Here is a 27,567-nt window from a genome sequence, read left to right on the forward strand (position 1 = left end):
TGGGATACGGAATTATAATAATACTGCTTGGTCGGGTATGGGATTATTTAGTCGGATTATGATTTAATAAATCCGCATAACCCGTTTTAATCTGTATTGTTTGATAACATAAACATTTGGGGGTTAACGACCGTGTCCTGGATATCCTCGGCTCATTTAAGATATTAATGGCCACGACCTATGCACGGGGTGCAGGCATGCACCTGACAGATGCAAATGCTAAATATTAAATTACCCACAAGTTGGGGATAACTCCTCTGTGGGTTCTATAAGTGGTGAGTCAGTTAATCATGTTCGGCTTCCAAATCGGCCCCACATGTATGACAAACATGTAAAACTGTATACAAGATTTTATTAAAATTTGTCCCAAGTTATAAATGATTTGTGCCACATGCACTCAAATCAGTTTTTCATAAATGTTTTCAAAATGAGTCAGTTAAATTGTATTTACCAGTGTAAACTGACGTATTTTCTTAAAGATTGATTGACAGGTACTTCTCGAAATAGGCTGGAACTATAGGGTGTCATAGAGGATCTTGCAAATCTATAAGATACCTGAAGTCTATAGTTTTTGCTTCTTTGTACATTATGATCCGCCTGTGGATCTTATTACATTCCAGTCTGTATTATTCATATACTCGAACACTCAGACAATATGGTTTGTAATAGTTTATTTACCCAGCCTTCCGTTGTGCTATATTATTGTGTGTATTGACAATGATGATATCAACTACGTCACGATACTCCCCGCCGGGCCCACTGGTAATATGTGGAAATATCGGGGTGTGACAAGAGGACAAAGAGTGTTATAGTTTGTACTTGTTATGCAGCTGATAAGGTGGAAAACACCTTTTGTTAGTTAAGAGTAAGGTGGTGTTTGTTTTTTGGCCAAAAGCTCTTCTGAGCACTTATGTCTGCGTCGCGCAGACGCGCGCAGACATAAGGGTCCTACAGCTTGTTTGTTTTCTTGAAGCTCTGCAGAGCTTTTACCTCTACCTCACCTCTTCACCAAGCAGATCCTTCCCGATGTCTTCAAACCTTGGCCAACCTCTTCTCCCTCTCTCCCTCTTCAAAACATCCATCTGCTCCAAAACCCTAGCTCCACCTCCACCCCGACACCACCTCCACCTCCACCTCCACCTCCACATCTCAGCCACCACCTCCACCACCACATCTCAGCCACCACCTCCACCACCACTATCATCAAAACCCACCACCACCAAACCCATCAATTAAAACAAAAACCAGATCGGTCAGAGAGAGACCGTAGAGAGAGAGAGAGAGAGTGATGAGTGAGAGAGAGAGAGGGATCGGTAAGAGAGAGAGACCGTAAAGAGAGAGAGATCGGTGAGAGAGAGAGAGACCGTAGAGAGAGAGGCGGTGGTGTGATGGCGAAGGTGGTGCAGTGGTGGTGTTGCTATGGGCGGTGGTGGTGACAGATTGTTGAGAGAGAGAGAGTTTGTAGAGAGAGAGTTCATGGCAGAAAGAGAGAGAACTGTTGTGTGTGTGTTGTGTGTTGTGTGTGTGAAGTGGTTTTTGTAGAAAAAACAAGCCCTCTTCTTCTTGCAGACTGCAGACATTTGGTCCACCTTTTCTCCTGCAGATGCCTGCAGATGTGGTCCGCAAACTGCAGACCTTTTACCTCTGAAAAACAAACAGCACCTAAATGTCTAAATGCCCTTTCTTGCCACACTTAATTATTTTTATTAATAAAGAAACCCGCTAAAATCCAAAATACCCCAACTTTTAAATCTCATACGTTCATTTACTGTATATCAGTAGCTAGTATTGGTTCTTGCAATTCTCACAACTCACCTTGGTTCTCATTTTAACCATTTCCTATATATATATATATATATATATATATATATATATATATATTATATAGAGGTGATTTCATTGTGGAACCGGGGAACCATAAGTAAAACAACAAATTAAAAAATCAAATTACATGTAACAAATTAACTTTTACCAAAAATATTTTGGAGTTATTACACATAAACACAAACACATGTATAAGCCGTTTTAATAAGAAAATTTTGAGATTTAAAAAAACAACTTAAAAATATAAATATTTTTTTTACAAAAAAAAAATATTTTTTATTTGAATACCTTCTACACTTGTTTATATGAAAAAGCTTCAAATATATATGTACATATATATAAATGCTTTTTCAATTTAAAAATACATTTTAAATGTTATATATATGTATATAGTATAAGGATCATTACAGAACACTAATTATTGCGAGAACAAAAAGAACAACTCTAAATCGCTAAATTTTGGGATTTAAGGTTCATATTTCTTAAATTTTATGTTTCTTACATGCATATGTGTATTATATGTACATAAACAATCATATACTTTTCTCTACATATAGTCTACATACATGTAGGTAATTTAGCCTACACATACCCTACATGTGTGTAGGTTATTTAAAAACTGAAGATTTTTCGTATTTTATTTTAAATTCTAGTGTGAGAATAAAAAATCTTACATTTATAACATTTTCATTTATTTTTTAGGTTTTTAGGATTGACAAAATTAGTTATTCATTTTGTTCTGCGTGTTCTCGCAATATTTAGTGTTCTACATAGCACCAGGTAAATACTTTTAACTTATTTTCCCTATACGGGCTTGGGATACGGTATTATAATAATACCGCTTGGTCGGGTATGGGATTATTTAGTCGGATTGTGATTTAATAAATCCGCATAACCCGTTTTAATCTGTATTGTTTGATAACATAAACATTTGGGGGTTAACGACCGTGTCTGGATATCCTAGGCTCATTTAAGTTATTAATGGCCACGACCTATGCACGGGGTGCAGGCATGCACCTGACAGATGCAAATGCTAAATATTAAATTACCCACAAGTTGGGGATAACTCCTCTGTGGGTTCTATAAGTGGTGAGTCAGTTAATCATGTACGGCTTCCAAACCGGCCCTACATGTATGACAAACATGTAAAACTGTATACAAGATTTTATTAAAAATTGTCCCAAGTTATAAATGATTTGTGCCACGTGCACTCAAATCAGTTTTTCATAAATGTTTTCAAAATGAGTCAGTTAAATTGTATTTACCAGTGTAAACTGACGTATTTTCTTAAAGATTGATTGACAGGTACTTCTCGAAATAGGCTGGAGCTATAGGGTGTCATAGAGGATCTTGCAAATCCATAAGATACCTAAAGTCTGTAGTTTTTGTTTCTTTGTACATTATGATCCGTCTGTGGATTTTATTACATTCCAGTCTGTATTATTCATATACTCGAACACTCAGACAGTATGGTTTGTAATAGTTTATTTACCCAGCCTTCCGCTGTGCTATAGTATTGTGTGTATTGACAATGATGATATCAACTACGTCACGATACTCTCCGCCGGGCCCACCGGTAATATGTGGAAATATCGGGGTGTGACAGGTTGGTATCAGAACCAACATTGAGTGAATTAAACACTAACCTTTTGTGTTTAATCTCAATGACACAATAAGCACATTCCTTAGACTCTCGAGTCTAGGCAAATGACCTAGGATGTATCTTTAACTTTTCCTTGTTGTTTATGTTTTATTTTATTTTGTTTTCATGTTTTAAACAGGAAGTTCTTCAAGAATGCCTCCCAGATTTAGAGGAAGAGGGAAAGGTCCCATGCGAGGGGGACCATCTACTGCAGGACCTTCGCACAGACGCACTCCGTCTGCGACTCTATCTAGTTCTGACTCCCACAATCTGTGGGGTCACTCCTTCGAGCCGGCGAGACATTTTGTATTGTTAAGCTCTTCACCTTCTTTTCATCCATCGTTTGGGCCGCCTATCCCAGACGAGCCCGAACACTCGCACCATTCACAGCACCCTCACCACTCTCACGAACCCCACTAATCGTATCATTCCTTACACTCCCATTCGTTCCACCATTCGGATTCCACCTATTCGCCAGCACAATTCAATCCGAATGACTATGTCAATGATTTTCTTGGTTACAACCCTGTGGGCCCTGAGGACCATTTTTCTCAGGAAATGGAAATGGATGACGACCCAGATCCGGAGATGCAGACCGGAACCCCGGGCCACCCAATCAGCATATCTAGTGGGTCTCCGTTTCAGGGATCCCCATACCGTGGGCCCGATTCTTTCCAGGAGAGGATGGCCACCTTTGATTGGTACTTTACTCCTTCGTACCATAGCTCTCCAGCCCAACCACCTTTGGTTGAACCCCAACTCCAAGCTGTTTCACCACCACCACTTCTTGTTGAGGAGCCACCTCAGCAGCCACCTCCCGAGCCTCCGAGGCAAAGAAGGAACGCACGTATATCCGTGCGAGGAGGACCTTGTTTCGGTTCTCCTCAGGGTTCGAGTTCTTATCCCCCTATTCCAGAGGACCCCCAGATGGGTGGGCCCTCAAACGCGGCGCCGGAGGTTGATCCTCCGCAAGCTTCTTATGCACCACCTCAGCCGCCTATGGGTTTTGATAACCCAATCCCGACGTACCCAGGTTCTTCCAGGTACAATCCTTTTGAAAACCCATCGGGGTATCCATCGGGCTATGGAACTCAAGACCCTGATGTCTGTCGTTAGTGACATGCAAAAACCGAAATAAACTAGTAGCTAGAGTAAGTCGGATATCGAACCAGAGGAGGATTGTGGAAAGTGTCATAATGCTAAGTTTTAATTAACTACTAAAAAAAACAAAACTCAGTTGTGGATTGATTGTGAGAAATAGCTAAATTAACGAACAAAAATTGTGGTTTAAAGCAATGGGAGAAAAGATGGTTCCTCCAGATTTCAGGTTTTACAGTTAGTTTCCACTATATGTTTAATCGTAACCTACATAGACATAGGTATTAAACTCGATTAATTAATTGTGATAACCAACGACTAAGTACTCCGGTCAATACATAACGGGAGGTTATCGAATGATTATCAATTACAATTTACAAACCCTAACCCCATGTCAAATATATCCCAATTACTAGAACTCTCGGGAACTGAATGCTTAGAAATTAAGGTTTAAATAAATGCAACTGTTTACAACCAATAAATCAAATCAATGGTGAAAAGCATCGAATGCTTAGATCACTAGGTTAAACGATTGTCAAAAACACATAAAATTGTCTAACTTACAAAAACCCTCCATCCGGAGGAAACCACTAGGACTAACCGCTTATCGTAATTGTATGATCTTCACGTGCTTGAAAGATGGCTGACTTCATTCTCCTTTAATGTTCCATCTTGGCTGATGATTGATGATGTCATGTAATCTTTTCCTTCTTTTATTTTTTCTTTTATAGCAAACAAACCTGCCAACCATTATCTTATGTTTCCCCTAAAGTCTTGTCCCACATATACGTTGAATATTGTTCACCGTAGGTTACGTACATCAACCGTATATTACGGTTCGATGTTACTGTTTCTTCTCAATTATCTCCATTTCAACCGTAAGTGACGGTACATAGACCATAGCCTACGTCAATATTCATGAACTCCTAATTCACATATCATTCAGCTTTAAGCTAATGACATCCGGACCCCTGAACTTTAATGTTTCATGTTTCTTGAATATGCAAGCTATCTCTTGACTCGAAACACGTCCCGAACATTGCCATTCACCTTGTTCATCATCCTCGGGTGTTCCGCTTCGTCTCTAACCACTTTAACTTCACCGAATTAAGCAATCAACCTACAACGTCACAATTATGCGTAGTTATCATGTAAAACCCGTGAGGATCACAATGATATCAATCTAACCTTGTGAGAGTGCGGAAACCAAACACAAGGTGATTCAAGAAACAATATAAAGATCAAATAATAAACACACAATAAAAGAACAATCAAACCGAAACTTGCATTCAACTTGAACGATGACTGATACAAGATCGGATGGAACTCGGTTCCCTTGCTTGGTGTCGCCTGCCTTCTACTACTGATCAACAACCCTTAATCAATAGATTAAGGGTGTTTAAATACTAAACATGTAGGCCGAATCCTAGGCCCATGCGACTACCATCTAGCCCAACCCACAAGTGTTTAACCCAAAACATAAACAAACTAATTACAAAATCAACCCCTAACATTGTTAACCTACATGAATAAACCTTCAGGTTCCAACAATCTCCCCCTAGGTTTATGCATGCAGGTTCTTCTGTCTTCAGCTGCTTTGATGACCACCACTCATATTATCCTTGTATCCACCAAATCCCCGCTTATGAATATGCATAACAGAGGCTACTGCAGACGTCCACCCCTTAGCAATTTCTTCATACTTTTCAGTGGCTCTGATTTGGTTGCTCGCCAGTACTTCAATATCTTCAACTGCAAGATTCAGCAAATCAATCTGATCAACCAAACAGTAGCTTTCATCTCCATCACAAACAATTACAGCTTGACCCAGACGTTCATTATACGCCCAAAAGTGCATAGTCTTCAGCGCCCCTTTAGGAATCTTTCTCACCAACGGAATCGTCTTTTCCTTGTCAGTAGCAGGCCAATGCACTATCTTCATCCGCTTGTTCGTATATGGATCCCTGATCCCTTTTGCTGGTTTAACAGTGGTATCGGCTGTACGCATAGAGGGAAAACCTTTTGCGACTTCCCTTTTCAATCTCTCGAAGAACATGTGACCAGGTCCATTAAGCTTATCATCCACATAAGGTTTATTTACCAAATCTGTTAAATCTACCTTAGTGAATGACTGAAATTGCCCTGAACGCTTGTACCATTCAACTGGTCCAACTTTTCTCTTAATCCACCACCTGTTACGATCATGATCATAACCCCAGCTAACAACACCAGATCGATTCCCTTTCTTGTCGTAGAGAGTTTCACCAACATCCATCAAATGATGTGTAGCACGTGCATCTTCATCATCAGGATTTGCATTTTTGTTCTTCAGAATTACAAACTCTCTCTTCTTCTTCAACCTCTCTGCTTTCGCTTTCTCTGCTTCTGGATCAGTAACCCTTTCAAAGTACTTTTCCATAGCAGCAGCCTTTTCAGCATTATCTTTCTCAAAAGCTTTCTTTCTGTTCTCTACATCAGTGGGATCAGAAAACTCTTGACCAAATTTCTTTTCAAGCTTGCCTCGCAGATCATAAACAATATTAAATAATAGACCAACATCTCCCTGCAGTTGCTCAATCTGTTGATCTTTCTTTACAATGGTGTCTTCAAGTTGTATGATCTTCGCATCTTTATGAATAGAATCTTGTTCGAGCACAACCAAGCGTTTCTTCATATCTCTCATACTTATAAATTCATCATCATCACTGGAATCACTGTCGAAAGGCATTCTGAGTGGTTCAATAGGCCGTTTACCACTTGAACTGCTCGGTTCTTCATGAATAGTACCAGAAGGTCCAGCACTAACAGTTTCAGAAGGCCCAGCTTCAGTGTGAGCTTCAACATTAGGTACAGCTTCAGTGTGAGCTTCAACATTTGCCATAACTGTATCATCACCTTGAATTCCAGCATCAGACTCAAAGAAACTATCTGTAGTAGTGGTGGTGTCATCAACATTTGTTTCGAAATCAAACTTATATAAACCTTCAGCATCATCAGCAACAGTTACGGATTGATCTTTGCTTCGTTCTATAAACATTCCGGGTCTAGGATCCCGTCTTTTCCTTTTTAGCGGAATATCATCAGAATCCCTTGGGCTATCTTCAGGCTCTTCAGTAGACACTGACAGATTGGTAGGAGGATTACCCATCGTATCAGCCACTTTCTTTAACAATAGAGCCAAGTTCTCTGCAGAAATCACCGGATTAACAGTAGAAACAGCATCAGCATTGACTTCAGGAGGAAGTTCAAAGTCATCATCATCAGAATCACAAGCAATCTCAACACCTTCATCGTCAGAGTTAATAGTGATACGCTCTGGCTCTGGCTCATTTTCAGTACTCCTTTGAATGTCATGTTCTTCAGCAACTATGGCACGTGCAGGTACGGCTTGTGCCCTGACTGGATTCTCAACAACATCTTCGGTCTCTGCAAACTGACCGAACTTCTCTAACTCAATCAAACCCTCAAACTTCTTCTCTGTTCCTTTCTTTGTTGTAAGGGTACCAAAACAGGAAGGACCCATGGGCTTTAACTCCAGCGTGTTACCCGATCTCCTCAATTCAGGATAACGAGCATTCAGAATCATCTGCACAAACCTAGGATACATCAAAAACTTATCCTTTCGTAGCCCAATAGCATTCCTTTTCATTGCCTCTAGAACGTATCGTGAATAGTTGAACGGCTCATTTGTAATCACGCAAATCAATGCAGCCGTCTGCGTTGTGTTTAGTTGATCAATTCCCCCTCGGTTCTCTGTCATGCACAATAGGAACATGTGCAATAACAAACGCCAGTATGGATGAACAAACTTTTTGACCAGAGGAGGAAATCTTCCTTCATAGCTTAGACGTGGCAAGATAGCTTCAATTGCTCCAGCAGCAAGCTCGATTGGATCCGTTTCTTGATCATTAAACTGCAACGCTTCCCTGATAACCTGCTCTGTCACGATAATCTTCGTTCCGTCGATCTCAGCAGTTATCGCTCCCTTTCCTTCAACAATTTCCACCTTTGCAGTCTTCCAGAAATCTCGTATAAGACTTTCATACACAACCGGATTGTCTCGAAGAGCGTGAACAATACGGCAAGTATTTAAGCCTTTAATCAAAGACGTGTACAACTGCTTGTGCTTTACAGGTGGAGGTGCCAAATACGCAACTTGATTGTGAGAAGCAATAAACTTTAGATCCATTTTCTGCACATCACACAAAACGTATAAGTTTCCAATAGCACAGTGATAAAAATTAAAAATAAAACAAACACTGTTACTGTTCACTCGTAACCATGAGTCGCAACCCAAGATTTCGAGTCGAAACCATGAGTCGCAACCAGGATAACTGAGTCGCAACCATGAGATTGCGAGTCGCAACCATGAGTCGCAACAGGCCAAAATGAGTCGCAACCATGAGTCGCAATCTCGAGGTTGCGAGTCGTAATCATTGGTTTCGAGTCCTGTTGTTCTTGATTGCGACTGGAAACTTCATCGGAAACTTCAACATGTCATCGGAAAACTCATCGGAAACAGCAAATCTTCATCGGAATCTTCATAGATTCGCCGGAATCTTCAACAATCCTGCAAAATCTTGAAGAATGACGTCACATATACCTGTTGATGATCTAACTTGATTGCGAGTCGCAACCGGAATTTGAGTCGGAATCTGATTGCGGCCGGAATTGTTGAGAGAGAATTCAGAGTAGATTGCGAGTGAATAATGAAGTTATGACTCGTAATCAGCCTTTTATATGACCACTGTTTCCCATGGGCCCAAGTCTGTTGGGCTTAGACCTCATGGACTTGGGCTTTGCAAATATTTTCAGAATTTTGGGCTTAATAATATGTTTTTCAACAGTAATTTAAACAAACCCAATTAAAATTTGATTTTCAAATAACCCATCAAACCCATTGAGCATTATCTTGCAACACAAAACCTAAACAAAAATAAAAAATAAATAATAAATATTATTTACAAAATAAAACAGGAAATTTGCATAGATGCTCAGGGATCAAATCACAGGGTCTCGGGCATGACTTCACTTATCAACACTGATCTACTAGAGGATGATCTAGACAATTGCCAGTATATTTGTCCTCTTAAACTCATCTCCCTAGATCTTTTCCATATAACTGCCTGTATCTCTTTTTATCATGTTTTGATATTTTAATAATGAGCACCCAAACAAATACTAATCAAATCCCGGAATTATGCACAGCTCACTCTATCATGCAAGCAGTTTCCCTACCACATATTTCACAAGCCCAATCCAAATTTCTGAAATCTTAACTGGGAATAGGTTGAGAAAAGAACAGAATAGATCTTAGAAAGAGATGATATAATATACAGATCAAATGAGTTTTCTCAATTTGATATAGGTTTGTTGGGTTTCTTTTGGGCACTAGAGGGCCTCTTTCGGGTGTTAATTGATCTACAGATCGACAACGTACAGCTAGGTCAGCATGTATCTGGATGCAGCAGAAGCTGACGTTGCCTAGCACCTCCAGGTCAGCATGTATCTGGATGCAGCAGAGGAGGTACACGACTTTTTCAGATAAGATTTCAGAATCAGACCGAAATTGTGTGTATCGGGAAAAGCATACAAACATTCAAATAGACATGAGCTAATTCCAAGTGATTTTCATTTCTGAGGTCATGTACTGGTTTAGTTCTGAACAGAAACAGCTATTGTTTCCAATCTTAAGGATAGAGCCTACCAACACATCATACTAGAGTCAAACAATTTCGATACTGGTCTTACATGAGTCAGCCCTTGACCATAAAGTGAAAATTCATTTCATTTCCCAGTCCAGCCATACTTCCTTTTGAAACCCTTTTTGTATTTTTCGATTTTTCAATTTTTTTGTATTTTTCGATTTTTCTCCCCCTAAATTTGTGCATAAATAAAAAACTACCTAAGAATAGAAAACTTTATGAACAAATTTACCTACGAAAAACAAAACAAAACAAAGATATGCTCAATCAGTAAAACGGATCATTTTTAGAAAATCCACAAGCACTCTGAATTTCGAGCTGCTGACAGGTTTAGTGAACAAATCGGCAGCATTTGCATCTGTGTCGATCTGTTCAAGCGTAATCAGACCTCTGTCAAAGCAGTCTCGAATGAAATGAACTTTAATATCAATGTGCTTGGTTTTGGAGTGAAAAACAGGATTTCTAACAATTTGTATTGCAGCATCATTATCGCAGTAAATAGTAGTGTTAAGATATGTCAAACCATAATCCTGCAATTGATGTTGCATCCACACCACTTGAGAGCAAGAAGCAGAAGCAGCAACATACTCAGCTTCAGCTGTGGATATCGCCACCGTTTGTTGTTTCTTGCACTGCCAAGAAATGAGCCGATCACCCAAAAATTGACATCCCGCAGAAGTGGATTTCCTGTCACTGTCAGTACCTCCAAAATTGCTGTCAGAGAAAGCAAACAAGTCAAAATTGGAATCTCTCGGATACCACAGACCAAACCGAGGTCGGCCTTTTAGATACCGAAAGATCCGTTTAACAGCAATAAGATGAGAAGTTTTAGGATTAGCCTGATAGCGTGCACAGTTGCAAACAGCGAACATAATGTCCGGACGGCTAGCTGTGAGATACATCAATGACCCAATCATTGACCTATATTGACGTTGATTTACAGACTCTCCTTCTTCATCTTCAGTCAACAATGGTCTCTCAGCCATAGGTGTCTCAGCAGGCTTTGCATCCGTGAACTTGAACTTTGCCAGCACATCATCCACATACTTCCCTTGATGAATCAGAATTCCTTGAGAACTCTGCTTGACTTGAAGGCCCAAAAACAGAGTCATCTCCCCCAGAGCACTCATTTCAAACTTTTTCTTCATAACTTTCTCGAATTCCTTGCATAGATCCTCGCTTGTTGATCCGAAAATAATGTCATCAACGTAGATTTGAACCAAGATTTGATCACTGCCTACTCTCTTGATGAATAGAGTCTGGTCAATAGTGCCACGTGTATATCCATGAGCCAACAGATGTTCTGTTAGGGTGGCATACCAAGCTCGAGGAGCCTGGTGTAACCCATACAGTGCCTTGTCTAACTTGTAGGCATAATCAGAATGATCTGGATGCACGAATCCTGGCGGTTGCTCGACAAAAATTTCCTCCTTCACATCTCCATAGAGAAACGCGGTCTTGACATCCATCTGATAAACAGTGAATCCCATGTATGACGCGTACGCCAAAAAGATCCGGATGGCTTCAAGTCGTGCAACCGGAGCATATACTTCATCATAATCCAGTCCTTCGATTTGCCTAAAACCCTGAACCACCAGTCTTGCTTTGTTTCGAACGATGACTCCTGCAGAATCCTGCTTGTTTCGAAATACCCATCTAGTTCCAAGCTTACGCTTTCCTGCTGGCAACTTGACAAGCTTCCATACTCCAAGTTTTTCAAACTGGTTCAGCTCTTCGTGCATAGCATCTACCCAGCCAGGTTCCTGCAAAGCTATATCAATGGTTTTAGGTTCGATTTGAGAAAGATAACTAGAATATAAGCAAGTGTTAATGGTCCCTGATTGACTCCTGGTCAAAATTCCTGCATTTACAGGACCAATCACATTTTCGATTGGATGATTGCGTTGAACGCTCGTCGGTATGGCCAAATCTGGTACCGTCTCCTCTTCAGTGGTGGTGTTGCTACACTCCCCCTCATCAGGTGCACTTGTAGTGTGAATTACAGGAGAAGTGACTGTACAATCCTCAGGGATTGGATCAGGAAACATTGCAGAGTCACTGGTTGATGCACCTTCAGGGGATTGATTGACCACCGGTGTCGGTGTAGGATGTTGCGTGAACACCATTCCCGGTGGATCAACAGTATGATGCTTCACAATTTCTTCCATCTGTACTTCGTCCTCTGTATCTTCAAACGACAATGGTTGTTTTGGAACTGATTCACCTGCAACTGAAACATCACTTGACAAAATGTTAAATGATTTAAACAGAGCAGAATAATCATATAACCAATCTGGACCGACTCTAGCGTCCGTAGCATTCTCTTCAAGCCATTCGATGTTGCACGACTCAACGACTTTCCTAGTTACTTTGTTGTATACCCTATAAGCAGAGCCTTTAGCATATCCAACAAAGTAACATTCGTCACCTTTGACTTCAAACTTTCCATTTGAGTCCATTAGTAATAATACACATGGACAACCAAAAATACGAAAGTGTGAAACCGAAGGTTTATGTCCTTCCAGAATCTCATAAGGGGTTTTCATGTGACGTTTATTAACTAAAGCATGATTCTGGATATAACAAGCCGTGCTAACAGCTTCGGCCCAAAAGAAGCTAGGAAGCTTTGAATCAGCCAGCATGGTACGTGCTGCCTCAATTAGAGTACGATTCCTTCTTTCAGCCACTCCATTCTGTTGTGGAGTGCGAGGCGCACTGAACTGTCGATCAATTCCCTTTTCACTGCAGAACGTATCCAAAGTAACATTCTTGAATTCTGTCCCATTGTCTGATCGAATAACCTTCACCTTAGTACTCGCTTGATTTTCAGCCAATGTAATGAACTGTTTCACCAGTGCAGCAGTTTCGTTTTTGTGACTGAGAAAATACACCCAAGTGTAGCGAGAGTAATCATCGACGATTACTAGACAGTAGGCTTTCTTCCCGATACTCAGCACATTCACTGGACCAAAAAGATCCATGTGAAGTAGTTCGAGTACAGCTTTCGTCGAGGGTACTGGTTTAGACTTGTGAGGTTTTCGATGAGCCTTCCCTTTCGCACAAGCAACACACTTCTCCACCAACATGAAATCCTTGATCGGAAGATCTCGTACCAATTGACCTTTAGCTAGACGATTCAGATTTTTCATATTCACGTGCCCGAGTCGACGGTGCCACAATAAACCATCATGCTCTGAAATCTTCGAGAATAAGCAGGTGATCTCTTCACACGGCTTCTTGTTCATATCAATGACGTAAGCGTTTCCTTTTCTTTCAGCAGTCATCAAGAACCAGTCTTCTGGAATAACGATCCCAGGCTTCAGAACATGACATCCCTTCTTCGTAAAATGAACTGAATTCCCTCTATCACAAATCTGCGAAATGCTCAACAGATTGTGTTTCAGTTCTGGAACATAATTGACATTTTCAAAGCTGAGAACACCGTTTTGAACAGTTCCTTTCAAAGTGATTCTGCCAGATTCACCTCCCGCAAATGAGACATATCCACCATTAAATTCTTTGACATTCACAAGTTGGGATAAGTCTCCTGTCATGTGCCTGGAACAGCCACTATCCATGTACCAGAGGCGCACGGTAGTCCTCCACAGCTGTTCCTGCACGAGTAGCGGGATTAGTTAGATTTAGGAACCCAGCCCATAGTGGATCTGGGTTTCCCTTGAGCATCGAAATACGTTACTCTTTGCCACACTAAATTCTCTTTGTTTAGAAATTTTGAAACATTTCTGTGTGCGGCCTTTTGATGATATGACTTCATTGGATTGGATTGCATACCATTGACCTTAGGTTTCCAAAACTGTCTTGACCAGTTAGAATTTAAACTTTCAAAAGCGTTACCAAAATAATTTCTCTGATTACGCTGAAAATTTGTTTGTCGGTTCTGATTATGGCGTTTGGCTGCATTCCAATCCTGATCAGAAGGTCTAGTCCTATGATGATCTTTGCTCTTCATCGTCTTAGTCCAAGCAGACTTCATAGACTCCGAACATTTAGATCGATTAGACGTAACTTTCTGATTTCGCCCTGATGATTTCTTGTCTGGTGTCCTTGGGAGTTTACCACAATTTCTGGCAATGTGGCCGGCAATGCCACAGTTAAAACAAGTTTGACGCTTCACATTTTGAACATTTTTGACATTAGGTCTCTGCTTGTTCGATTTCATGTGATTCAACGTTTTAGTTTTCTGACCATGTTTGATTTGTGGTTTTTCTTTAATCAACTTTTCTGCTGATGATTTCACCCTTTTACTAACCCCCTTTTCCTTTTCACTTACTCTTGATTCCGAATTTGAACATGTATGAGTTTCATCCAAATGTGTTTTATCAACACATTTATCATCTGAAACTGATTCAGGTTCACTTTCCGAACAAGAAGAAGTTTCAACAGTATGCTCTTCCTTAATGCATTCCTCGAGTGAAACTGATTCAGGTTCACTTTCTGATCCTGAAGAAGTTTCATCAACATGCACTTCCTTAATGCATTTCTCGAGTGAAACTGATTCAGGTTCACTTTCTGATCCTGAAGAAGTTTCATCAACATGCATTTCCTCAGAGCATTTACTTTGTGACACAGGTTCTGATTCATTTGGTAATTCGGTTTCCAATGGGGTCCCACTAGATTCAACATTAGGGACACCCACTGAGACAGGTTCAGAAGAAGAATCAGGATACACTTGATTTTCTTGAGAAATAGTTTCAGTGGTTTCACTGAATGCATCCTTGGGGACCGCACCTGTAACATTCTCACAAGCTGAAACATTTGATATGTTATCATCACAAACATTAGCTGAAAAACAATCATCACCACAAATATTGTTCAAATCATCCACACAAACATTATCAGTTTTGCCCAAAACAGCAGGCTCACAAGACGAAACAAACGCAGAAAACGACGCAAACAAAGAATTAGTAAAAGCAATGTCTGACTCAGTTGGTTCAGAATAATATTCAAAATAAGGTTCAGAAATGTTTGAAACAATAACTGGTTCACTCCCATGAACATCATCACATCTTACTTCTGAGCTATCATCTGCACATGACAACGAGATGTTAGGATCAATTGTGCCTTTAGGAATAAACTTTAAAGGCGAGGGCTTTTGTGGCTCAACAGTTTTGTTGTGAACAGACGATTTGCTAGATGAGCCATAAGTCATTTTGCTTTCATTCAAGATCTCCTCCTCAGACATTGGCAAATAAGTGTAATTGTTATTGTATGGAGGAGGAGTCTGATTGTAACCCAAACCCGACCCTTTCTTCTTAGAGTAAGCCAATTGTTCATCACACAGATTTTTTACTAACTTACTGGAGGAATCAAATTTCTTGATGTTTAATTGATTGATTTGGTATTTGTCTCTTACACTCTCCAGTTCCTTAGTTACTTCACATAATTTTTCTTTGACTATCATTAGTTGGGCTTTAGCTACACTGACATCGTCCTTTAGTTGAACGATGTCCTTACGCTGAGCTTCGACTTTTTCTTTGAAAAGTTTTTCATTTTTCGTTAAAGTGAAATTTTTTCTTTTAATTTCATTGTAATCTTCGATTAGCTCAGCGTTGTGTATTCTATAAGCCTCAACACGTTCCCTACATTCAGGAGTGCAGAAAACTGAAAGTACCTCTTCTTTGGTGAGACCTTTGACAGGTGCTGACAGGATTTGAGTCATGAAAGCGAAATCGTCAGCAGCAGTCTCTTCCTGTGGCTCAGGGTCATGCTCGTTTGAGGTCATGAAAGCAATGTTAGAAGTTGCAGCTTGATTATCTGGAGCTGATATGTTCAGACGCTCAATCTCAGAAGACCAGTCAAAGTTGACATTTGGCTGCACCACCAGCGCTTGTGCTAATCCCTGCGGCTGTGGACTTCCAGAGGCAGCTGCATCTGCTATACTTGTAGTAGACACAAGAGCCCTTTCTCGATTAGGAGTAGCTGGTTGTGCAGGAATAGTAGGATTCTGATCTCTGTTCATGGGTGGCTTCGGGCAGTTCCTAGCATAGTGTCCTTCCTCATGACAGTTGTAACAGCGAAGATTGAAGGGCACTTTAGAAGCTCCATTCCAAGCGTTACCCCACCTGTTTTTACCCGTTTTCTTCACAAACTTTTGAGCTCTGAATGCCGCCATTGCCATTTGCCAGGTGATATCCATTTCTTCAACATCATCTGGATGAATCTGTGACAAATCATCTTGACTCCACTTTGGTGGATCAAGCTTCCCTGCAAGAAAAGCATTCAAACAGTTGATTACAGAAGCTGCTATGTCTAGCTTTTCCTTTGACTGACTTGCGAAAAATGCCATCATCTCATTGTTCGTAGAGTGAGCAGAAGCAGAGGCAGCAGCAGAAGCCTTTCCAGCATTTTGAACTGAAGCTGGAGAAGCTGAAGAGACGATTTGATTTGAGGATCCAGATTGAGAGACAGAGGAATTATTGCGAAACATTTGAAATCCTCCTTGTGATAGAAGAGCTGTGTTGCTGTCGCTAGACGTGGTTGGAGCTATTGAGAAACCGGCAGCCAGCATGCTGTTCTTGTAGTTAGTCTCTCTCTGCTTGTCATCCAATTCACAAGCTTTGATATGCGAGATCATCTCAGACAGGGTACATCTTGCAAGATCTTTGGTCTTCTTGATCATGGCAACATGATGATCCCAACTCTTGGGCAAAGCATTGAGAAGTTGTCTGTTGGTGGAGGCGTTTGTTGTATGAATTTCTTCCATCTGCATTTGAGTCACCAACTTGACAAACCTTTGAATTTGATTATCCACCGTCTCACCATAGATATGGTTGAAGTTGTTGAAGTTTTGTTGCAGCAAGTTCCTTCGACTTTCTTTCATGTCTTCATTACCTTCATACACTTCTACCAGAGAGTCCCACAATTCCTTGGCAGATTTGCAGGTGCGAAAACCCATGGCAATATTAGGACCCAAACCCATGGTCAAGTAAGAGAAAGCTCGATCATCTTCTTCAACAATAAGTAAATCATCTTCAGTGTATTGGTCTCGAGGCTTCTTTATTTTAACATCAGGTTCAGTAGGACTTTCCATCATAATTTCCCTAGGTCCCCTCAAGATGCTGCGCCATAGCTTGTAATCTTTAACCTTAAGATGCTGTTCAAAGCGCCACTTCCACTCGGGAAAGTCGTTGGCATCAGTTAGCCTAGGAATGCGTGATGTGGTCCCAAGCTTCGAATCAAGTTCTTGTTGCTGAGTTAGGGTAGACAATTCACTGTTGGTGGTTGACATTGTTAATTAATCAGTTAATTAATTAATTAATTTTATTTAGTCCAAAGTCAACAGTCCAAATGTCCGTCACAATGTGTCGTTGCGAGTCGAAACGAGGTTGCGAGTCAAAAACTTCTGTTGATTGCGAGTCGTAATGACGATGGTTGCGAGTCAAGTCAAACTGTGGATGCGAGTCGTAACCGAAGTGGTTGCGAGTCGTAACAAAACAGGATGAGCCGAAACCACGGTTGCGAGTGAAGGTCAAACAGCTGGTTGCGAGTCGTAACTGGGCAGGATGAACCGAAACCAGCAACTGTTGCGAGTCGTAACTGAAACGTGATGAACCGCAACTAAGAGATTGCGAGTCGTAACCTGCAAAACAAAAGTGATAAGAACTGTTTTCTCGCAATCCCGACTTTTCAGCAAATTCCAAAATTCAAAGATATTGTAATCTTTGAATCTGTTGCACCGAAATCCCGAAAAATCAGCAAACACCAATGCTGAAATCAACAGAACCAAAATCAGTGATTTTTCAATGAATTTTTTAAGAACAGTCGATGAACAGATCTGCAAACACACTTCAACAAACCGGATCAGTAATATATGAAACTTCTTGAATCCGATTGATATCAAAACCGAGCCCTTGAATGGCTTCAATGGCTCTGATACCAATTGTAAAACCCGTGAGGATCACAATGATATCAATCTAACCTTGTGAGAGTGCGGAAACCAAACACAAGGTGATTCAAGAAACAATATAAAGATCAAATAATAAACACACAATAAAAGAACAATCAAACCGAAACTTGCATTCAACTTGAACGATGACTGATACAAGATCGGATGGAACTCGGTTCCCTTGCTTGGTGTCGCCTGCCTTCTACTACTGATCAACAACCCTTAATCAATAGATTAAGGGTGTTTAAATACTAAACATGTAGGCCGAATCCTAGGCCCATGCGACTACCATCTAGCCCAACCCACAAGTGTTTAACCCAAAACATAAACAAACTAATTACAAAATCAACCCCTAACATTGTTAACCTACATGAATAAACCTTCAGGTTCCAACATATCACATTCACACCATATAATTATTTCAAATGCAATAAAACACTCAATATAACACACTTTAACACCCGGGTTTCACACTCTCATCACATCCCCACACTTAACATTGATTGTCCTCAAGCAACCATCACAAACATTACTCACCTTATTAACAAATCACCATTGCATCCCTTACCGAATTAACAATTTAAGGTCCCAAGTCATACCCGTCACATAGACTGACACAATCGAGATTGACAATCTGAGAAATAAATGGTATGCATTTAAAACAATTTAAGACTTGCCTAACGAAAACTAACATGCTTATATTACTACACACATGCCACACGCCCCTCACAATGATCACTCCTCTCGGCTCAATCAAGACTAGCGTGTAATGTGCTAGTATATGTTTCACTCAAAACCAAATATGCTACCTTGCAATCATAAGCTTGTATAGCAATCACACCTCCACTGCATCAAATAACGTCGCACATATCAAAAGGACTTTTTGGGTTTTGGGTTAAGGGTAAAGGTGAGGAAATATTTTTTTGACTTTTTTATATTTATTTGGCGGGCACAAATGAACATACCAAACCATGATAACTTATTCACAATAACACTAACACTTGGGTGATTTTCAACCCATTATTTTTATCACGAACATACAATGATTTTTTTTTCTTTCTTTCTTTTCTCTTTTTTTTCTTTTTTTTTTTTTCGTTTCATTTTTTCTCTTTTTTTTATAACATACTAACACAGGTGTCATTCATGGTTGGTGATCAAACGGATCAAACGAGGTGTAACAAACGAAGGGTATAAGGCTCAACATGGTTTACTAAGATAGATGGATAAACAAAAACATATGAAACAATGAAGGGATCCTAATGCCTTTATCATCTATGTGTAAACGCTAAAGCACGGTCTTGGCACGTATCAAACCACACAAGTTCTAACACAAAGCAACATATGGCCTACTCTCAACAATTGAACAGTTATTGTAATTCAACTAACAATCTAGTAGGCTCAAATATCTCACCGAACAAAAGGAATACGGGTTACCGACACGTAGCATGTGTAATTCCTAAAGCATGTTACCCCTAGTTAGGCATCTCTTTTTAATTCTTCTCTAAAACAACTGCCAGAAATACTCTCATGAAACTTAAAGGGACAACCATGACTAGGGATCTAATTTAGTTTAATATCAGCAAGGAACCCATTAGCGATTGAAAATTTAGGTTTTCATATAGTTCAAGCATACTTGAGACAAAATTTTTCAAAATTTTTCAATTTTTAGCACAATTTCAACCCTTCAAGCATTTAAGATCACAATCTTACCAACCCTCTCTCGAGTTACCGCATCCCCACACTTGGGATACATTGTCCCCAATGTATGGTGCAATTTATAATCTAAACTCGAGAAATACCACCTAACAAACCATGAACGGCTAACACCTAGACGACTCGACACATAAAACCACTCCCAACACAAAGACTCACACCACAAAAAACACAAAAACAAATAAAACACAAGATAGATAAACACATGCACCTGATCAGAAAACAAGTGAGTGTTTGTAGTGGTGTAGCTGCTGTGATCTAACTGAAACATACGCCCCTCATAGATTCTTTGAGATCTCATCGGGGATGTTGCCAAACATCCCCACACTTGATTCATTGCATCCGTGAAGATGGAACGTAGAAACTTGTTAAAACACAAACACACCAAACGAAACCAAAACGAAATACAATACTCTACATCCTCGGGCTGCCTCCCGAGAGCGCTAAGTTTAAAGGTCTTCAGCCAGACCGTACCTGATATGCGCTACGGTGGTCTCAATGCACACTTACCCAAAACATTTCCAACGAATGCCCGGAAATTTATATGCCATCTCCATAAGCTTGTCACTATAATTGGCATGTTTAGAAAGCACATGCGGGTTTCTCTAATCCACTTCACGAGATATACACCGATGTCTTGTAGCTTCACCTTTTTCATCTTCTTCCTCGAACCCTCTTCCCCACACTTATTAATTGGAATGATTGATATGGAAAGAGGTTCGGTACACACATTCATCTCATCAGACTGCTCTGCCTCATCATCCTCACACACCATCTGATCCACCAGTGACTCTTCATCAGATAAAGGATTCATTGGTGTGGTATTATCCTCCACAACCTCCTCCTCCATGTGAGAATAATCTCTAATATCATCAGGTAATGGTGAGAGACGCTCTTCTATTTCTATCTTCATTTTTAACTTCTGACACTTGGAAACTAGGCAGCTGATTCGATCTTCATCGGAAAGGTTGGGTGCTAATAAATACTGCTCGAGTTTGGACAAACTCGCTTCCAAGATAGCAAGCTTTTTCTCCTCCTCGGTCTGATAAGCATAGACACCCTCGGGCTCAGGATATTCCTCGGGATGATACTGTCGGTATCCCTGATACGGTGTTGAGATGTACGCATCCATCATTTTTTTATTCCAATACTCTGGATTTTCCAAATACACCGCGCACACATCGTCATCATAAGAAGTATGACAACGACCGCAACAGAAACATCGTCCATCCGTCCTTGGCTCATAATAAGCATCCTCGTCCCGATCATATCCATCCGAGTAATAATCATACTCCACCGTTGTATCAGAGTCATAGAAATATGGTGGAGGGGAAGGATTATCATAGCAAGGCATCGGTGGTTCTGCCAATTTCGCTCTTTCCCGTCTAAATCGGGCCTCGTGGCAACCGATACACGGGTGAAGTGGTTCCCTACACAAAATGCATCTAGAAGAGCCGCATAATATTGTAAGATCTTTCATCCTGCACAAACACAAAAACACAAGCACCACACATAAATCTGAACAAAACAAAACAAAACAAAACAAAACTGACACTATTTTTGGATTTTATTTTTTTATTTTTATTTTTTTAAACTAAAACTTAACACTAAACACTTTGCGCACACCTCCCCGGCAACGGCGCCATTTTGATGTCTGTCGTTAGTGACATGCAAAAACCGAAATAAACTAGTAGCTAGAGTAAGTCGGATATCGAACCAGAGGAGGATTGTGGAAAGTGTCGTAATGCTAAGTTTTAATTAACTACTAAAAAAAAAACAATACTCAGTTGTGGATTGATTGTGAGAAATAGCTAAATTAACGAACAAAAATTGTGGTTTAAAGCAATGGGAGAAAAGATGGTTCCTCCAGATTTCAGGTTTTACAGTTAGTTTCCACTATGTGTTTAATCGTAACCTACATAGACATAGGTATTAAACTCGATTAATTAATTGTGATAACCAACGACTAAGTACTCCGGTCAATACATAACGGGAGGTTATCGAATGATTATCAATTACAATTTACAAACCCTAACCCCATGTCAAATATATCCCAATTACTAGAACTCTCGGGAACTGAATGCTTAGAAATTAAGGTTTAAATAAATGCAACTGTTTACAACCAATAAATCAAATCAATGGTGAAAAGCATTGAATGCTTAGATCACTAGGTTAAACGATTGTCAAAAACACATAAAATTGTCTAACTTACAAAAACCCTCCATCCGGAGGAAACCACTAGGACTAGCCGCTCATCGTAATTGTATGATCTTCACGTGCTTGAAAGATGGCTGACTTCATTCTCCTTTAATGTTCCATCTTGGCTGATGATTGATGATGTCATGTAATCTTTTCCTTCTTTTATTTTTTCTTTTATAGCAAACAAACCTGCCAACCATTATCTTATGTTTCCCCTAAAGTCTTGTCCCACATATACGTTGAATATTGTTCACCGTAGGTTACGTACATCAACCGTATATTACGGTTCGATGTTACTGTTTCTTCTCAATTATCTCCATTTCAACCGTAAGTGACGGTACATAGACCATAGCCTACGTCAATATTCATGAACTCCTAATTCACATATCATTCAGCTTTAAGCTAATGACATCCGGACCCCTGAACTTTAATGTTTCATGTTTCTTGAATATGCAAGCTATCTCTTGACTCGAAACACGTCCCGAACATTGCCATTCACCTTGTTCATCATCCTCGGGTGTTCCGCTTCGTCTCTAACCACTTTAACTTCACCGAATTAAGCAATTAACCTACAACGTCACAATTATGCGTAGTTATCACATTCACGCCATATAATTATTTCAAATGCAATAAAACACTCAATATAACACACTTTAACACCCGGGTTTCACACTCTCATCAGACCCGTATCTTACAGCTGCGCAGTACCAACACCTTTACCCTTCTTCTTACCCTCCAGGGTATCCAACTGGATACCCGGTACAGGGTTATCAGTACCCGCCATACCAGCAACCTCCTCCACCACAGCAGTTACAGCAACAGCAACAAACTCAGGAAATCCTGGAGAGGTTAGATAGTGTAACATTCCTATTTTTATATAAGAATTATAGGTTTGGTTAAATTTATTAACCACTAGTAACTAATTTATTTTAATATAAATATTCAACCCAAATAGTTTTAAACACTATTTTATATAGTTGATTGAAATATTATATTAATTAACTGGCCTGTATATGGGTGACCTTTCTAATAAAATAGAAGTCTATAAAAACTTATATTATTAGACAGGCAGCTTACGGGTAAGTTGACTGTAAGAAATATGAAGTACCTAGACGGGCCTAGGAACCGTATAATATTAAAATATAAAAATACATTGTATTTTGAACCTACTCTGTTTTTAATGAAACTTGATTCAAAATATAGACAAAAATATTCTCGTTCTGATGATATATTTATTATTTTATAAAAAGTTATATTTTAGAAGTTATACATGCCAAATAAGTAAAGCAGTTGAATTAATTAGAATATATAAATGTTAAAATAATAAAATAAAATAACCTAATTTGATGTTGGTATCTACGTGTATAATGAGAATTGATTTCTCATATATGAAATCAAGATATAATATGCACGTGTCCTTTAGGATTAGGATGAATTCCTTTTCATGAGCAACCATGGAACAACTCAACTATAAATAAGCCAAACCATTTTCTTCACTTCACTCCTTCTCTCGTCTACATCTTGATATATATATTTATTATTATTTACACTATAATAATAATAAGGCTCTGTCCTGTTTTAAGTATTTTAACTCTCGATCACTGCTACCCTTTCCGTTTGATCTGAGCCCCATAACACATGTCAAGGCTCTGTCTGACTAAGTTTGTTGGAGTTCTGTCTCGTGACATAGGGACAAGGTTGAATTAGGGGTACTATACTTAACACGAGTACAAATATATATATATATATATATATATATATATATATATATATATATATATATATATATATATATATATATATATATATATATATATATATATATATATATAGGGGACCGCTAAAATGAAAACCACCTCCAGTTGTAAGAACTGCACGAACCACTTTCTAGCCATTAGATCAAGATGATGGATGGATGAGATTAAAAGTATTTAAAAATAATATTAAGTCTTTTTTGTCTTATTATGTCTTTAATATTTTAATTGAAAAGGGTATTTAAGTAAAATTACTTTTTTTGTCTTTTTATATATATTATATTTAATTACCTTTTTGTCCTATTCATTAATTACTTTTATTTTTTAAACATAATTTATTTCTTAAAAACATTTTTAAATTCTGATTTTTTAAAAGATTTTTATACTTTTTACAATTTAAGTTTTACGTTAAACTTTTTACGTTTTACGTTTTTTTGACGCGCCGTTTTTTATCGCGCCTAATTTTTTACGCGCCGGTTTTCAAGCGTCGTTTTTTACGCGCCATTTTTTTAACGCGCCGTTTTTTAAAGCCGTTTTTTACGTGCCGTTTTTTTAACTCCGTTTTTTAACGCGCCGCTTTTTAACGCCGCTTTTTCGCTCGGCTTTTCCACACGTCGTTTTTACGCCTGCCTTTTTCACGCGTCGTTTTCAACGTGTCATTTTTACGTTAACGATTTTTACGTTTTACGCGCCGGTTTTTTACGTTAACGTTTTTTTAGGTTTTACGCACCGGTTTTTTACGTTTTACGCCAGTTTTTTACGTTAACGTTTTTTTACGTTTTACGCGGCCGGTTTTTTACGTTAACATTTTTTACGTTTTTACGTTTTTACGCGACGGTTTTTTTACGTTTTACGTAAAACTTTTTACGTTTTACCTAAAACTTTTTACGTTTTACTAAAAACTTTTTACGTTCTACGTAAAACTTTTTACGTTTTTACGTTTTATGTTAAAAAGTTTATGGTTTAAGTTTTTTTTAACAAAAACGTTTTATGTTAAACTTTTTACGTCTTACGTTTTACGTTTTTACGTTTTACGTTAAACTATTTACATTTTACATTTTTACAGAAAACGGACATAGCTTCCTCTGTTTTTGGAATAAGCCGACTACTCAAGTTGTCATTATCTTTTCAAAACTCAACAATATAAACATAATACATAAAATTTCTATCAAAATGCCAAACGTAACAAGTCACTAAAGTATCGGTTCGAGCTCGGTGCGCGTTAACTAAATAAAATCTAAACTAACGTAATAATAACTCGCTACCGAACCGCAAGACCCAAACCGAGACTGAGCCGAAGCTTGACCCGAACAACTCTGAATCTGACCCGGTTTTACTGAGCCGCCGACCTGAAGCTTCCGAACCGGGTTGAACCAAACCCGCACCCACTGACCCGAAACTCGACCCACGGCTGACCCGAACAAAAACTCGAACCATACTTGAGTCTGGCCCGAAATAATCACATTCCACCACCAGATTTCAGTCAACGACAATAAATCCATCAAGATGGAAACATTAAATGTTAATAAAAACATTAGAGTTAATCAAGAAAAAAAAACCATCATCATCCAAACAAAATTCAACATTAGAGTGAACCATGAAACATAACTACTGTCACAGAAAACAAAAGCCAACAGCATTTGAATTTAAAAAAAAAGTAGAACTAACAGATCTACCGATCTGTAATAGAAATAAGTGAGGGTGATTACCGGATTGAAACTTGTTGTCGTCGCTGACCGGATCGGAGCTCCGACGTATCCCCACCTTTACCGTCATCGTCCAAACACCACCACCTTCTCTGTCATCGCTGACCGGATCGGAGCTCCGCCGTCTTTCTTTCTCTCTCCGATCTCCTTCTCCGGTTCCCCTTCTCTCTCATCGAAGGGATGGTGGCCATGGCGGTTCTTTTTCAGGCGATGGTGGTCGGACACCACCGCGGCTGTCGAAAGACTCCCACCAACCACCGCCTACCGCCTCTGCCCAACTCCCACCAACCACCTCCCACACCACCGTCATCCGACCGACCACCTCGCACACCCGACTTCCGCCACCGACCAACCACCTGATTTGTGGTTTCTTGAAGATGATACTTTAAAGATGAAGCTGGTGAACAATTTGAATATAGAGAGAGATGAAAGATGTGGGGATTCAAAAGAGGGAGAGAGATAGTGATTAATGAGCTGGTGATGTTGATCGAATATCAAGAGAGAGAGAGAGAGAGTTGTGATCTTTTAAAACAAATAGACAATGAAAGATGACAGAGACATATATGGCAGATGATAGAAATGACTATAATACCCTTTAGATTTTAAAATAGTCATGCATATGTGTTATTGTCTGATTGGTTGAGAGTGGTTCTCGTGGTTCTCGTGGTTCTTACAACTGGAGGTGGTTTTCATTTTAGCACTCCCCTATATATATATATATATATATATATATATATAGGGAGCCGCTAAAATAAGAACCACCTCCAGTTGTAAGAACCGCGAGAACCACTCTAAGCCAATCAAATTATGCCAACATAAAGGGTATTTTGGTCTTTTACCCCAAGTGTCATATCTTCCCTCTCTCTTCATTTAATATACATCTCCTCTCTCCTCTCTCCTCTTTTTTGTTTAAATATCTCACTGCACATTGAAAACTCAATTCAAAAATCAATTTCCTTTGATAAAAATGAGAAATTGTGTCACCCTCATGGAGGACGAACAACCTGCAACTCCACCTTCATCACATATTACCCCTACCTGCAACTCCACCTTATAACAACCTCCTTTCCTCTGCTGATATCTTCTCCGGCACCGTCTCCGACCAACCTGCAACTCCACTCCATCTTCATCTTCTCCACATCACATCGACGACGAACACCACCTGCAACTGTTCGTCACCGGCACCGGTGGTGGTTTTTGTGGGGAGACCAGTGGGGGTTTTGGGGGGTTGGCGGCGGCGGGTGGCGTTGGGGATGGTGGGTAGGTGGAGAGGGCCGGCGGCAGTGGCTGAGCCGGTGAAGCCGTATCCAGGTTTGAGTTGGGGGTTTCATGATTTTTGATGGGGTTTCTTTATTTTGTTTGACGGGGTTTCATTTTTGTTTGATGGGGTTTCTAGATTTTTGTCTGATGAACTCTATGGGTTTATTCTTGTTGATTTTTTATCAACGATTTTTTTATTTTCTGGTGATTTTTGTTTGATCAGTGAACTATGTTTGTTGATTTTCTGGTGATTTTTATAAGTGGATTGTGGGTTTAATATGTTGGTATAGATCTGTTGGTTTAGATCTGTTGTTTTAGATCTGTTGTTTTAGATCTGTTGTTATTGATATGTTGGTGATCGATTGGGTTGGCAATGATGAAAAACAAAAGTAGATTTTGATCTGTTGGTTTAGATCTGTTGTTTTAGATACACTTTTGTTCATGTTGAATCCGGGTTGAATCTGGGTTTAAATGGTGTTCATGTTGATTTGTGGGATTTGATTTTGTGATATTTAATTCTGTGGGTTTTGATACGATCGACGTGGTGGCGATGATGCAAAAAAAAAACGTAGATTTTGATGACGATGGCGTGGCAAGGACGGCGGAGGGTAGGGTTTTTGATCCTGCAACCCCACTTTTGCAGCCTCTTGATTATCGAATAATCTGAGCCAAACCCCGTTTTTTTTCGAGATACCCTTTGTTTTTTATGTTTCTTGCGTTTTTATTTTTTTTTGAGGCGTCGATGATGATAACAATATAT

At 39.5% G+C, this 27,567-nt stretch overlaps 2 protein-coding genes and 1 long non-coding RNA gene across 3 annotated transcripts; 1 reads left to right on the forward strand and 2 right to left on the reverse strand.

Annotated features, from left to right (window-relative positions):
* Positions 1-4,024: 4,024 nt before the first annotated feature.
* Positions 4,025-4,582, forward strand: LOC110892435 (extensin-like). Its single transcript, XM_022139599.1, has one exon. The coding sequence runs from the start codon at positions 4,025-4,027 to the stop codon at positions 4,580-4,582; it is 558 nt and encodes a 185-aa protein (XP_021995291.1).
* A 10,558-nt stretch (positions 4,583-15,140) lies between these two features.
* On the reverse strand, positions 15,141-16,742 carry LOC118484785. The gene is made up of 2 exons (XM_035980771.1): positions 15,902-16,742; positions 15,141-15,315 (listed from the first exon to the last, which is right to left on the reverse strand). The coding sequence occupies exons 1-2, from the start codon at positions 16,715-16,717 to the stop codon at positions 15,298-15,300; spliced, it is 834 nt and encodes a 277-aa protein (XP_035836664.1). The 5' UTR covers positions 16,718-16,742; the 3' UTR covers positions 15,141-15,297.
* Positions 16,743-24,929: 8,187 nt separating this feature from the next.
* Positions 24,930-26,066, reverse strand: LOC110894083. Its single transcript, XR_002566105.2, has 2 exons — positions 25,551-26,066; positions 24,930-25,286 (listed from the first exon to the last, which is right to left on the reverse strand). It is a non-coding gene; the product is annotated as an uncharacterized LOC110894083 (long non-coding RNA).
* Between the last annotated feature and the right edge of the window lie 1,501 nt (positions 26,067-27,567).

Source organism: Helianthus annuus, chromosome 12, assembly GCF_002127325.2.
Source record: "Helianthus annuus cultivar XRQ/B chromosome 12, HanXRQr2.0-SUNRISE, whole genome shotgun sequence".
Taxonomy (NCBI): domain Eukaryota; kingdom Viridiplantae; phylum Streptophyta; class Magnoliopsida; order Asterales; family Asteraceae; genus Helianthus; species Helianthus annuus.